The sequence below is a fragment of the Anopheles ziemanni genome, chromosome 3 (assembly GCF_943734765.1).
Source record: "Anopheles ziemanni chromosome 3, idAnoZiCoDA_A2_x.2, whole genome shotgun sequence".
Lineage (NCBI taxonomy): Eukaryota > Metazoa > Arthropoda > Insecta > Diptera > Culicidae > Anopheles > Anopheles ziemanni.
Genome location: NC_080706.1, coordinates 54,346,339 through 54,359,334, shown reverse-complemented (window position 1 = coordinate 54,359,334; position 12,996 = coordinate 54,346,339). Strand labels below are relative to the sequence as shown.

The 12,996-nt window shown below is 47.6% G+C and overlaps 3 protein-coding genes across 3 annotated transcripts; 1 reads left to right on the top strand and 2 right to left on the bottom strand.

Annotated features, from left to right (window-relative positions):
• Positions 1–2,461: 2,461 nt before the first annotated feature.
• LOC131289111 (NADP-dependent malic enzyme) lies at positions 2,462–6,582 on the top strand. The gene is made up of 4 exons (XM_058318312.1): positions 2,462–2,554; positions 4,395–5,796; positions 5,878–6,172; positions 6,240–6,582. The coding sequence occupies exons 1-4, from the start codon at positions 2,535–2,537 to the stop codon at positions 6,401–6,403; spliced, it is 1,881 nt and encodes a 626-aa protein (XP_058174295.1). The 5' UTR covers positions 2,462–2,534; the 3' UTR covers positions 6,404–6,582.
• A 229-nt stretch (positions 6,583–6,811) lies between these two features.
• Positions 6,812–7,937, bottom strand: LOC131287254 (uridine diphosphate glucose pyrophosphatase NUDT14-like). The gene is made up of 2 exons (XM_058316289.1): positions 7,667–7,937; positions 6,812–7,591 (listed from the first exon to the last, which is right to left on the bottom strand). Exons 1-2 carry the CDS (start codon positions 7,857–7,859, stop codon positions 7,149–7,151), a joined length of 636 nt encoding a protein of 211 aa, XP_058172272.1. The 5' UTR covers positions 7,860–7,937; the 3' UTR covers positions 6,812–7,148.
• Positions 7,938–10,578: 2,641 nt separating this feature from the next.
• LOC131286576 (synaptic vesicle glycoprotein 2B-like) lies at positions 10,579–12,789 on the bottom strand. The gene is made up of 5 exons (XM_058315547.1): positions 12,212–12,789; positions 11,860–12,144; positions 11,384–11,798; positions 10,899–11,321; positions 10,579–10,829 (listed from the first exon to the last, which is right to left on the bottom strand). The coding sequence occupies exons 1-5, from the start codon at positions 12,495–12,497 to the stop codon at positions 10,664–10,666; spliced, it is 1,575 nt and encodes a 524-aa protein (XP_058171530.1). The 5' UTR covers positions 12,498–12,789; the 3' UTR covers positions 10,579–10,663.
• Positions 12,790–12,996: the final 207 nt, after the last annotated feature.

The following is a 12,996-nucleotide window of genomic DNA, read 5'->3' as shown; positions in this document are numbered from 1 at the left end:
TGTAGAACAACATTTGCACATCAAACCATGTGGACCTCAAACTAATAACGGTTTGGTTCTCACTCCGACGTAAAAAATAACTCCTCGAGTAAACATATGTATTTTTCTTTTGGCATAGCCTCCCATCTACAAGCATGCAAACAAATACGTGAGCAACATAACTAAATTCGCCAGCTGTTATTTTTTTCCAACCCATTCCACCCACACAGATCCACCGACGATGCTGTTAGGAGCGTTGGTGCTTTCCCCGGCGGTAGCACTGATTACGGGCCCTTCCACAGCCGGCATTTGCATCATTAGGATCATTGGTTTAGAGCTAATAAAATTCCTCCAAGACTGACGGCCCCACCGGGGGAAAACCTTGCAAACGGGCGCCCGTGAACCCAAATTGCTTCCGTTATCAGTTTCCGTAGGAAGCGCACCGTAGGATCCGCAGGAATACGCAAATAATATGAACGGCATAAAAAGTGCCTAGCGAGAATCTCACGACAGACGGGAGTGCGGGAGCCCTCGAAAGATGGATCTGTTATCCGATAACAAACGATGTATCGAACGATAGGGATGGAATGAGGGAATGGGATAATTTTAAGTAAAATGGAAAACATCTTGCATTTTATTTTCTTTGTAAAAGTTCTAGCCAATGGGAGACTTTATAAATGTGGAAAAGCCAAATATTTTATAAAAATAATGAAAAGTCCGAAAATCAGTAAACAGACAAAAATAAAAATATATTTCCGTGTATTTAACATAACATTTTTTCTGACGTTGCAGAAATCTCTGCATTTTTGACTCTTCTTTTATTTAGTTTAGAAGAACCAGGTAAGTACGAGAGAATACATATTATAAGGTTTGAATGGTTTGGGGAGGTAATTTATTATTACACTCCTTATACATTGAATCATAAGACATTCGGATTGCGTTCGCGAACTAAAATCATATTTTATCATTCGTTTAACATTTCTAGAAACACTATTTTAACTAAATGTATTTGTAATAAAAGTAAACATCAGTAACGAGGCAAAACAATTGGAAATTAAGCAAGCGGTACAAAATACAATATGAGGCCATAAATTACAGCTGAATCCGCAGGGATTACTGAAAATTGAAGAAAAGTACAAAACAAAATTGTCTTGTTTTTAAACAACACTGAGGTACTGAAATTAATTGCCGTTACCCAAAACACGATCGATAATTGGGCTACAGATCACAGCACACAATAGCCGTGATAAATCAAGCGTGGGCTGCGAATTGAGATCAATTTGACAAATTTTTATGAATATTGTCTGGTTCTTGATAGCAAATTTTTAGTATCAATATTTCATTGTACGTAGCATTATTACACCTTGGCGAAATAACTTGTTATCACTTGAACGCATGAAACCACTGTGGATGCTTACTATCAGCATCCACAGAAATAAAATAAAAGAATACAAAATCGTCAGCCTCGACTGGATCTTCACGGAATCCGAGTGGAGGCGATAAATGATAACGAAAACAACGCGGAGCAGCGAAGTGCGTTCAACGCCGAAAAAGAGTAGTGATGAAGCGTGATTATCACAGCAACACGCTTCTCGTGATTTCGTGATTCTGCTCTTCGCCTTTCGTTCCGACTGTTTGTGTACACAAATTATATATTTGAATTGTACTCCAGTGGGACATGGTAAGTCGGATGTAACCAGCTTCCGTAAACAAACTAATCATATTCAGTTTGTAATATGATTCAACATATTTTTTGCTTCTTCCATTGACAATAAACCAAACGCTAAAATGCGAAAATAAGCGAGATCAAAAAACCGAAGCCGATACTTCGGAGAGACAGAGATGCAAGGATAAAAAAACATGCAATGTGGATAGAGCAACATAGATATAGTGAATAGAAAGAGAAAGATGCTGCCGTATATCGTTATCGTCGAACTGATTCAATAAATTTGTAAATTAATCGGCTTGCTAATATGTTAATAGCACTGTAAAATAAAGGACGGCTACTAGCAAGTATTTTAGTTTTCCTTTCTTCATAGAATAGGGAATATTTTTTGTATAATTCAATTGATTCGACGCTACGAAGCCTCACCTTCGAACCAGCTGTTCCACGTATCGTGGTATCCATTTTTCGCTGACCTTCTCTGTCTACTGCCAACGTGCTAGTGCCGTCCTACTCTATCCACCTCGCTCTTTTGCGCTCAATTTTATCGTTATCTCAGTCACACTCGCGATGCGAGTCGCAAAAATCGCGTTTGTTTTTGACAGTCCGCTTTTCGGAACCAGCGAGTCGAGTTCGTTTGCGTTGGACCGCTGTCACTGCTGGATACCAGGACTCGTCGAGAGGAACCTCCGGTCATCGACGCTATTTTCCGGGTGGTCATTTCACTGCATCCGCTTCCGGCCACCGTTCCACGAGCGCCGCTTTTCGTCACCGAACCAGCAGAAAGGCCCAACAACAGGCAGTCAACGTGAGGTGCTAGTCACGCCAGTCGTCGAAAACTCTCCTTCCTGAGGTGTAACACAAAGCGTACCGCGAGACAAAAAGGACGAAAATGCAGGCCCGTAGCGTTATGTAAGTACAGAAAAGCCTGTCGCCTGGTTCGGTAAGCGTAACTGCCCGTCGTCTGCTGGGAATTTTCAAAGGGTAATTCCCCCTCACTTCGCTACAATGTCGATTGTCTAGCCCTTGGATCCTTTCCCTACACACCGCGTGTCCTTGGTGTAGCGCCGAAAAATGTCTTGTGACCGCTTGCTCTAAAAGGGGAATTGCTGTCGGTTGTGGAAAATGACCACACGCGCTGCCGTGAGGATTATTGTAATATAAAGTGTAGATATTCAGCGAATAACAGAGGTGTGATGCGTTCGCAAAGAAAAGAATGCGTGCGTGTGTGTTTGGCGAGAAAAAGGATGACGTAATAATTTGAAGTGTATCCAACTACAGTTTCCCGAGATATCCAAACATGTGTGGAACTGAAAAGTGAAGGGGGGGACGCGGTGAGACGATAGGACCTCATTTTGACGGATCAACTGTTTGGTAAGAGAGACTGTCTTGGAGGAAAACGGCGAGAAGAAGCGAAAAGAAGGGTAATGTTTGTATACAATTGAAATAATTGATACTGTGCAACGTGATCCGACCGAGGGACGAACATCATCGACGGAATAACACACCACGATGTTAATTTCCCCAACAAAGCAGGCGTTGGATATTAAAACGGCGAGTAAAGATGACTAAGTCTCCACGCGCGTGGTCGTCATGTGCCCCTCCATTTGTCGAGGCCATCGTCATCTGGCCGACACATTTCAATGCGAACTGATAACCAAGTGGTGCTGAAATGTAACAGCGGCGCAATGGAAAAATTGCGCTAGCCACCTTCCCCAATTTGCTTCGTTTCAGCTGACCTCGTATGCAGAACGTGACACAACCCGTCGTCGGGGGAAGCAATCCGTGAGCAAAAAGCAAACATAATCAGCCACTTGAGTTTTATCTCCCAACCACCATGGTGGTGCTCCGTAATCTTGGCCTGGACAACTGTCACATGACCTTGACAACACGCGCGATTTCCATCACCATTTTAGGGAAGCAGGTGAAAAAGCAACCTTCGACGGAGTACGCCGGAGCGAAATGGTCGGAAATAACCTGTTTGACATTACCCAGGTCCAGTCTTTCCAAACGTTGCGCATGCGAACGGAAGGAAAATGCGCGCCTCTCGTGGTGTAAACAAACCACCATCGTGTCGGGTGGAAAACAGAAAATCAATAACAACCACGTACGGAAGGTCACTTATCGAACGCTATCTGATAACACCAAGCCCAGGGGATCAATCAAGCGCAGGGCGCGTGCCCGACGAATGCAATTAACACCGTTATCGTGACACTGACCATTTTGCACACCATCCGATCCGGACGCGACGTTCCAGACTGATCCAGTTTTATCGTGTTTTGTTGTATCGCCGCCTCCTTGTATCGACCTACCGCACTGGATTATGCAAAAGCAAGCGGCATGCAAAGTCGGACCACTTCGCTCTGCCTTTCCGGACCGATCGCAGTCGGCGCGGAGATAATCTATTTTCGCCTGCATTGAAACATGGTCCGTGGTTGTTAAGCGTTTCCACTTCCCCACAACAATCGGTTGCCTATTAATAGAGAACACGGCAAGCAGATGGGCACAGTACCCCAGATGACACCGAGTAAACCTCGACCTTAGAGTTCTAGCCGGTGTCGAACCTATCCCAAGGATGGTTTGTCGCGCCCTCGACAAAGAGGTCAAAAATGCCCTTTAATTCTCGATCACTCTGGCAAAGTTACTATTGACAACGGGCTTGGTTTATTTTTAGACCGCGGTCGCTCTGGGAATCGTTAGGTAATCGGTAACGGGGTTTGCGCTCATGGTGAATCTTTTCTTCTCGTTTTAGACTAAATGCTAAACAGACCGTGGACGCGCTGCGCACCCTGGTAGTGACCGCGTCGCCAAAGAAATCGCTTACCAAAGCCGCCACGTCGGCCGCCGTGCAGGCTATCCAGACGCGCGACTATCATGAGGTGACGGGCGACATTATCGTGCCCTCGATGGTGCAGGGTATCGATCATCTGCGCGATCCGCGTCTAAACAAGGGCCTTGCGTTTACGCTGGAGGAGCGCCAGATCCTCGGAATCCATGGGCTGCAACCGGCCCGGTTCAAGTCGCAGGAGGAGCAGCTGGAGCTCTGCCGTATCTCGATCTCACGCTATCAGGAGGACCTGAACAGGTACCTATACCTGGTGGACCTGCAGGACCGTAACGAGCGGTTATTCTTCCGCTTGATCTCGGAAGACGTGGAAAAGATGATGCCGATCGTGTACACGCCCACGGTGGGCTTGGCGTGTCAGAAGTTTGGCCTTATCTACCGCCGCCCGCGTGGTTTATTCGTGACGATCAACGACCGTGGGCACGTGTTCGATGTGCTGCGCAACTGGCCGGAGCCGGACGTGCGCGCGATCGTCGTGACGGACGGTGAGCGCATTCTCGGATTGGGCGATCTCGGTGCGTGCGGTATGGGCATTCCGGTCGGTAAGCTGGCACTGTACACGGCCCTCGCCGGCATTCCGCCGCACCAGTGTCTCCCGATCGTGATCGATGTGGGCACGAACAACAAGGATCTGCTGGAGGATCCGCTCTACATCGGGCTGCGACACAAGCGCGTCCAGGGCAAGGAGTACGACGACTTCATCGACGAGTTCATGCAGGCCGTTGTGAAGCGGTACGGTCAGAACACGCTCATCCAGTTCGAGGACTTTGGCAACCACAACGCGTTCCGCTTCCTGGACAAGTACCGCAACACGTACTGCACGTTCAACGACGACATCCAAGGTACGGCTTCGGTAGCGGTAGCTGGACTGCTCGCTTCGAAGCGGCTCACCGGCAAGCGTATCTCGGAAAACACGTTCCTGTTCCTGGGCGCGGGCGAGGCTGCCGTCGGCATTGCCGATCTGGTGGTGAAGGCGATGCAGGCCGAAGGTACGGAACTGCAGGCAGCACGCGATAAGATCTGGATGTTCGACATCGACGGTCTGCTGGCCAAGGGTAGGCCCGAGGGACGGCTCGGCGGTCACAAGGCGTACTATGCCAAAGACCACGCGGTTATGAAGAACTTTGCCGACGTGGTGAAGGAGGTGAAACCGTCCGTGCTGATCGGGGCGTCCGCGGTCGGTGGCGCATTTACGCCGGAAATTTTGCAAACGATGGGCAAGCACAACGATAAGCCCATCATTTTCGCCCTATCCAATCCTACCTCCAAGGCGGAGTGTACAGCTCAGGCGGCGTATGATAATACAGAGGTAATGAAAATCACACACGATTCCTCCGTAAGCCCCCACTTCCATGGATGAATAGTAAAATGCAACTTCTTCTCGTTTTAGGGACGTTGCATTTTCGCTTCCGGATCTCCGTTCCCGCCGGTCAAGTACGGTGGAAAAACGTTCATCACTGGCCAGGGCAACAACGCGTACATCTTCCCCGGTGTAGCCCTCGGTGTCATCGTAACCGGCACGCATCACATCCCGGAGGACATGTTCCTTATTGCCTCGCAGGTCGTCGCGGACCACGTTTCGGAGGATGATCTGGAGAAGGGTTCGCTCTACCCACCGCTCGGTGCCATCAAGGAGTGCTCGATGCAAATCGCCGTCGGTGTGACCAACTACGCGTACCAGAAGGGTAAAGAGGACGGCCGTATTCGGCCATTGTTGCGTTGAGGGTGTTTCAATTGTCCATTTTCTTCCAGGGCTTGCATCGACGTATCCGGAACCCGAGGATAAGGAAGCATACATTAAGTCGCACCTATACGACTACAACTACGCCAGTGCCATGCCCGTCACATGGCCGTGGCCGAAGCAGGAAGAGGCAACGAAAACGCGAGAGATCAAGCCAACCAAGCTACAGGCGTAAATGGTTTCAGTCGATCCCGCCCGACCCATGTTGTTTCAGCATCAGTTTCCACCAGTATTTATGTTGTCACCGTTTTCGTAGCTCATTTATTTATTTGATCACATCCGGCCCGTGACCCAACGGCACGCCACGTTCGGAGGATGACGAATCTTCCGCGCTCTTTGGCTGGTCTTTGCGTGTGTGTGTGTGTGAGGTTTTTTTTTACTTGAATTGAACGTTCCCCGGATGGCGGTGGAATAATGGAAAGCTGCGATTTCAAGCGCGCGCGCGAAAGAAGGTAGAGTTGAACGAATGCAATGATGTTCCTTTTAAAATAGTTATTTAGATATGATCCCGCTACCAAGAAAACAGAAACCTGTGTTGTGATTGGTTTCTTAGCAAATGTCTCATCCTAACGAAATATGGCACCCGTATGGAATGCGTGATGAACGGAAACCGAAGGAACAGCAGATAGTGGAAATTACGATGTTACGAGTCCACAGGACCGCCAATGACTGTGCATGTTACACTCTGTCGTCAAATTATGTACGTTACACAAACCCTACTCGTACAAGCAGGAAAGCGAAGGCTAACTTGTTAGGAAAGTATGTCTTAAATAAATTGATTCGTTTTATCTGACGTACGAACCACAAAGTATGGTACAAGCTTGTGTGTGTTTCTTTTTTATTGTTGGGGTTTCCAACAAAGCGATTTACGTCCTAAGGACACTCTTCTTCTACGGTCACTTGGCGCTATCACAGAGAACTCAGCTCTTTGGGGCACGATTCGTCAGGAACCACAACACGCCGAACAGGAACGACGGAGGGCTGGTGATGACCGTGCCCTTTTCCGTCAGCTTCCTTGCTTCCGCGAGGTCGTACTCGACCACATCTATAATCTCATCGTCCACGCCCCCACCAGCCGAGGAAACCTTGTCCGCGTCCGTTACCTCCGCGTAGAACAACGTCTGCTCGGACCCGGACGTACCGACCCCCGACCGGTAGCGCATGATATGCTCGATGCGCTCGACCGGAATGTCGTAACCACACTCTTCCAGCACCTCCTCGCGGGCGATCTCGATCGTGGAGATCGGCTTATCAATAATGCCCGCGCACAGCTCCAACGTGACGGCAATTTCCGGCGGATACTTGGTCATATCGATGCTGCCCGGCTGCACACCGTCACTGCTGATGATGCCATGGTACACGGCTAGAGGACCATGAAACGAAAGAAATCTGGATTAGATAACCATGTCCTTGGGGCGATAATCGCTGTTTTGCCTACCCGGTCGGAACTGCTTTACGAAAACCAACTTTTTGCGGGTCACATTGTAGATGACGATCGACACCGAATCGTGTACCTTCAGCAGGTCCCAGGACTTTTGTTTGCCGTTTTGCGTGTAATGAAAGCGGAATGGTTTAACGTACGGCGAATCGGCCGGCAGAGGACCGTAGTGGATGTCGGTTATGTTGTTCATTTTGATGACGCCGAAGGAAAACTGCTGCAACCGCTGGAAAACTGGTAAAATTGCTACGATACGGGCAGTATCGACTAAACAAACAGTTGGCAGTTACTTTATGAAAGGTAAACAAAACGTGACAGACTTGCAATCTATAATCAAAAATAGCAAAATGCAAATAACTTTTTAGTTCCTAAACCGATTTTAAAAACTAACCCCTTAAATTAAAGGTCTGTTTTAGACCAACAACTTTGTGGAAGTGAAGATTTATCCATTGCTTGTAGTTTTTGAGGAAATTAATTTCTTCGAGGATTGTCTCTCAAATTGACACAAATGGAAAGTAGTGGTGGGTAACTCCATTCTGATCTGGAATTAAACAGCTCTCATGGTTAGGCTGCCCAGCCAGCAATATCTGTCAAAAACATAGGCGAGGGCGAGTAAAAGAAAAATCCCCGCCGCAAGCGGACTGTCGATGTTTATGTGTGCGTGAAGCAGGTGTTTACATGTGTGCGTGCACCCATCGGCTTGGATTGACGGTCTTTCGTGCTTCCGTTAAGCAACCCGTAGACGTTGCGAACTTGTTCGCGCGAACAATTTGACAACCAGGCATTGCCTATGTTAAGGATAGGAAAGGAAGATATCCTCTTATATCTTCCTTTCCTTTCCTTAACATAGGCAATGCCTGGTTGTCAAATTGTTCGCGCGTACAAGTTCGCAACGTCTACGGGTTGCTTTAGACCCGATTGCGGACCGTCACCAAAAATTGACAGATATTGCTGGCTGGGTGGTGTCAGTGCTTTACCGCACGATGTTTTGACAGGCGAAAATGTATGGGATTTGACAGCTGCAAGGTCGGCACGATTTCTTCGCACGATAAAATCAAAATCATTTGATTTTTTCGGATGGACGCATCCGATTTTAGCTGTCAACAAAGTTGGACTTTATAAACTTGGAGTTGTGCCTTTCATCTAAGAAAAATAATAAAATTCATCGTCTTAGAATTTAAAAAATTACAGAAAAATTGGCGGACCTGTCGTCCGACAAAAGATCGTGCGGTAAAGCAATGACGCCAGCCTTAAGCGACTTTGGGAATTTGATGTCAGATGTACATGCCAGCTGGTGGTACTAGTACCAGGTTTCTTACCTTTCGCTATAATCTTGCTTCAAATACATCATATTCAGAAAAATGGTCTCATAACATAAAACATGTTAGCTCCGCGATAAAGTGCGGAGGAAGACTCCCCGATGGAAGTGCGAACAAAACATCAAAAAGACTTGCTTTACTGTTTTAGTCATGACGGATTCAATTTGAAACAAACAAAATGCACTCGTATCGTATAAAACTGAGTAAATCAGTTAGATTCTGCTTATTTCTCAAGAAGGGTTAGAGTATTTCTGTCTACTGTGTCGTGTCGTTTAAATTTACTTGGAACAAGATTGTCAACAAATGTTAACAAATGATATAAAAACCCACAAGTTCGATTTTCACACATGGTATGACGGATTGGGATTCAGATTTGGAGATAACACAAAATGTAATGCAGTCGAAAGATCTGAAAGTGCGCCAAATTAGACGCTTTTCACTGTTTCTTTTTATTTAGATTTCATGTGGAAGAATCCTGGGTCATCTGTATCACTTGGTGCTATTCTTGGGAAAGGATCGTCTTCAGTGGGTCTCTGGGGGCGGCGTTGTGGTCGTGCGTAGTTTACGCGTACGCGGGGTGCACGTGGTGCGAACCGTTTGCCCAAATGCCACTGCAAGAAGACTGATGGTGATTAAAGCGATGGTCAGAAGCTTCATGGTGTCGGAATTGGGTAGTAGTATTGGGCGACTAGCTAAATCAGCACGGCTCGTCTGCGATTCGATTCACACTAACTGTCGTGTTGCCAATGCAATCATCTAAATACCCTCGAAAACGTTAAGAAGCGTTCTGATCGAGCCACCTTTCATTCACACGTCGGTGCAGGCACATCTGTTCACAAATACTTAAACACGAGAAATGTTCACGGTGCAACGGCTCACCAACAAATTCCATCAATGTTTAGGAGTTAAGATCCACAACAACATTCTACCAGAAGCAAGCACGAAAATCCATGTTATGTTTATGAGACACACGGAAGTTTTTTCATGAACCACGTATTTAAAACTGAAACCATGTTAGGTGTTCGTAAACCCGTGTAACAATATATTTTTTTGCGACAGAACCAAATTTCCTACAACGAACGGGAAGGGTCGTATTGACCTTCAGCACGCTCCGCCTTATGATTCATAAATGTTGCCGTACAGCAGAAATACAAAAAAAAAGATCAACGCCCAACCAACTGAGAAAACATTGAATGCAATGTGGTGCAATCGAGATTCTTCCACGTATTGGGATGTGAGTCTTAACCGTCCACTGTTCAAATGTATTCACCATGCTTTAAAACGGCGTGTCGAGACTCTGCGTGAAACATAACGACGCGGCCAGATGGGATAAGGTTAGCTCATGATGACCTCAAACGATAGGTTTTTATCGTCTCGCTGCTGTTTTTGCTGTTTTTATTTGAAAGATTGGGATTCGGATTTCTTACCGGATTTAATTTCAAAAAGAGTCCGGTCCACCACTAGATGTCAAATATGATATGTCGACTATGTCGATTAGTTTGTTTTCTCCAATAGGTGGCGCTGCACAAATAGTTTTAAAAGGCCCGTTACAGCAAATTAATTTAAATAAACTTCGCATTCGGTGAAGACACATGGAATCTTAATTTATTTACACAATGATAGTATGAATAAGTACTTTGGACTTGATAAGCAGCTACGTTGACCTACTAGAGCGCTGTTACTTTTTTGGCAATAAAAACGTTAGCCCCGCACATAGAAACAGCAACCCGGACAGCATGTAGAATGTGACTGGACAGTTTTGAATCATGAGCAGTCCAATCACTGCACTGGCCACAAAACAACTTAATCGCCCTGTCATATTCGTCAGCGCAACTGCCATCGCCCTGTGAAAGGGGGAAACAATAGTGCGTCAAATAATGCCGAAACGGAAGAGTCTCTTACGAAAGTCTTACCTAACGTTCGTGGGGAATATGTGTACCACGTTTGCGTTCACCAGCAGGACACAGTAGCCAGCGAATACGATCTCGAGGCAGAACAGAATGGCCACGGCGTACGCGTTGCTGATGAACTGTAGCGCGATGCCGCAGATACCGGCTACGGTGCAGTTGAACACCATCATGACCTTCTGATCGATTCGACCCAGCACGGCCGAAGTGACCAGAGCGTATATCACACCGAACACGCCCAATATCAGCGTGTAGAGGAACGTCTCGAACTTGACCTCGTCGTCACAGAGTTCGAGCTCGGCCACGAACGACGATTCGGCGGTTTGGTTCCGCTGCAGAATGTCGCAAACCTTCTGTGCCTCACCGGAGGATCCGTGCGAGTAGATTTGGTTCATGATGTCGGGAAACCACAGGCCGAGCCCACCATAGCTGTAGAGAACGAATTAAAAGATGTTAATCGTAAGTTGGGACAGTCCAGGGATTAACCGTACATAGCAAACGCTCCGATGTTGTGCACACAGCAGATGATAAAGTAGATCAGGTAAGGAAGTTTTAGTATTGGCACCGTTTGTTGAACCATTGATCGTAACAATCCGGTTTCCTTTGTATCGTTCTGTTCTTGCGCTAGCACATCCTCGGGGTCGAGTTTGAGCGAAGTCACAGCAAACCCATCGGTGTTGGTGGTTCGTTTATTTATCCTGTACACCATGCGAAGCACCTCCAAAGCTTCCTCGTTGCGACCTCGCGACAGCAGGAACTTGGGACTCTCCGGGCAGAAGCAGAACGCGATTCCGTTCAAAAACGCAGGCAGCGTGTTGATGATGAACAGCAGGCGCCACGGTTTGAATTCGAACGTACCGGCAATCAGGATCACCCAGTCGTACGAAAGAATCCACCAACCGGCCACTAGAAGCGAAGGAATTATGGTAAGGACATTCCAGGAGACCAGTATAGTGCACAAGCTTACATGAAACATAGACGATTCCGACGCCACCCCAAACCGAGGCAAACGAGAGCATTTGACTGCGCTTGCTCGGCGTGGTAAATTCGCCCAAGTACGCGTACACCGTCGAAGCCGGTGCGGCCACACACACCCCGGTGAGGAACCGGAGCACCAGCAGCGACACGAAGTCGTTCGCCACCAGGGAGACCGCCCCGAAGAAGGAGGTCGCAAACAGTGCGTACTTGAGGATGATTTGTCGCCCCCGCGTGTCGGCCAGATAGCCCCAGAAGTAGGACGAACACATCGTACCTGATGGCGGTTAGAAGGTGCACCTTGTTGATAACGCCAAACACAAGAACAGCACTGCGTCACTCACCGAGAAACACGGCTCCACCGACAATTCCCTTCTCGCCCGCGTCCAGATCTAGATCACACTGGGACGCGGGCAGTATGATACTCATGCCCATGGCCTCGTTGATCGATGCCATCATGCCGAGCCCGGACAGGATCGACAGGACAATCTGTACCCGGCCGAAACCGGCCAACTCGAGCGCCTCATCGAAGCTATGCCCATCATCCGGCGGTTTGTGTCCTTTTTCGGCCGCGTTCGCCTGCTTCCCACCGTCCACCGTAAACACCATGCTCACTGCCGATGGAGCCATCTGGGTTTTGTTCTATTTTTTTATAATGGTCAGTGCGTCACGGTACGAGCTCCTGTCCCTGCCTTGTTACGACCGTGTTCGTACGGTTCCGGATTGCGACTAAACGTGCGTCGCTTGAGCGCATTGCTGTAATGATCGCGATTATTTAAAGTCGGCAGAATAAACATCGAATCGAGGGACTGCTTTCCGCACACGAGTCTTATCAGCGGTGCTGCTAGCGGTTTACCATCCTATCAGGCGCCCGAACTCGTGAGCAGATGAATGACTGTACGAAAATTGTGGCAAATGTAAACCAACGATCAACGTGCCCTGTGGTAGCTTACAGGGTAAGCTCCAATAAGGTGTACGCCACCAACAAGTGTTCCCCAGGGGCAATATACGAGGCAGAATGCCTCACAATTACAGCGATGTTTGTTGGCACAAAGTCATGCAGACTCTTTGGCTAAGACAATCTGATGTCACTCGTCGAGTGGAGGACGTCACATGTCGTCATCTCTTC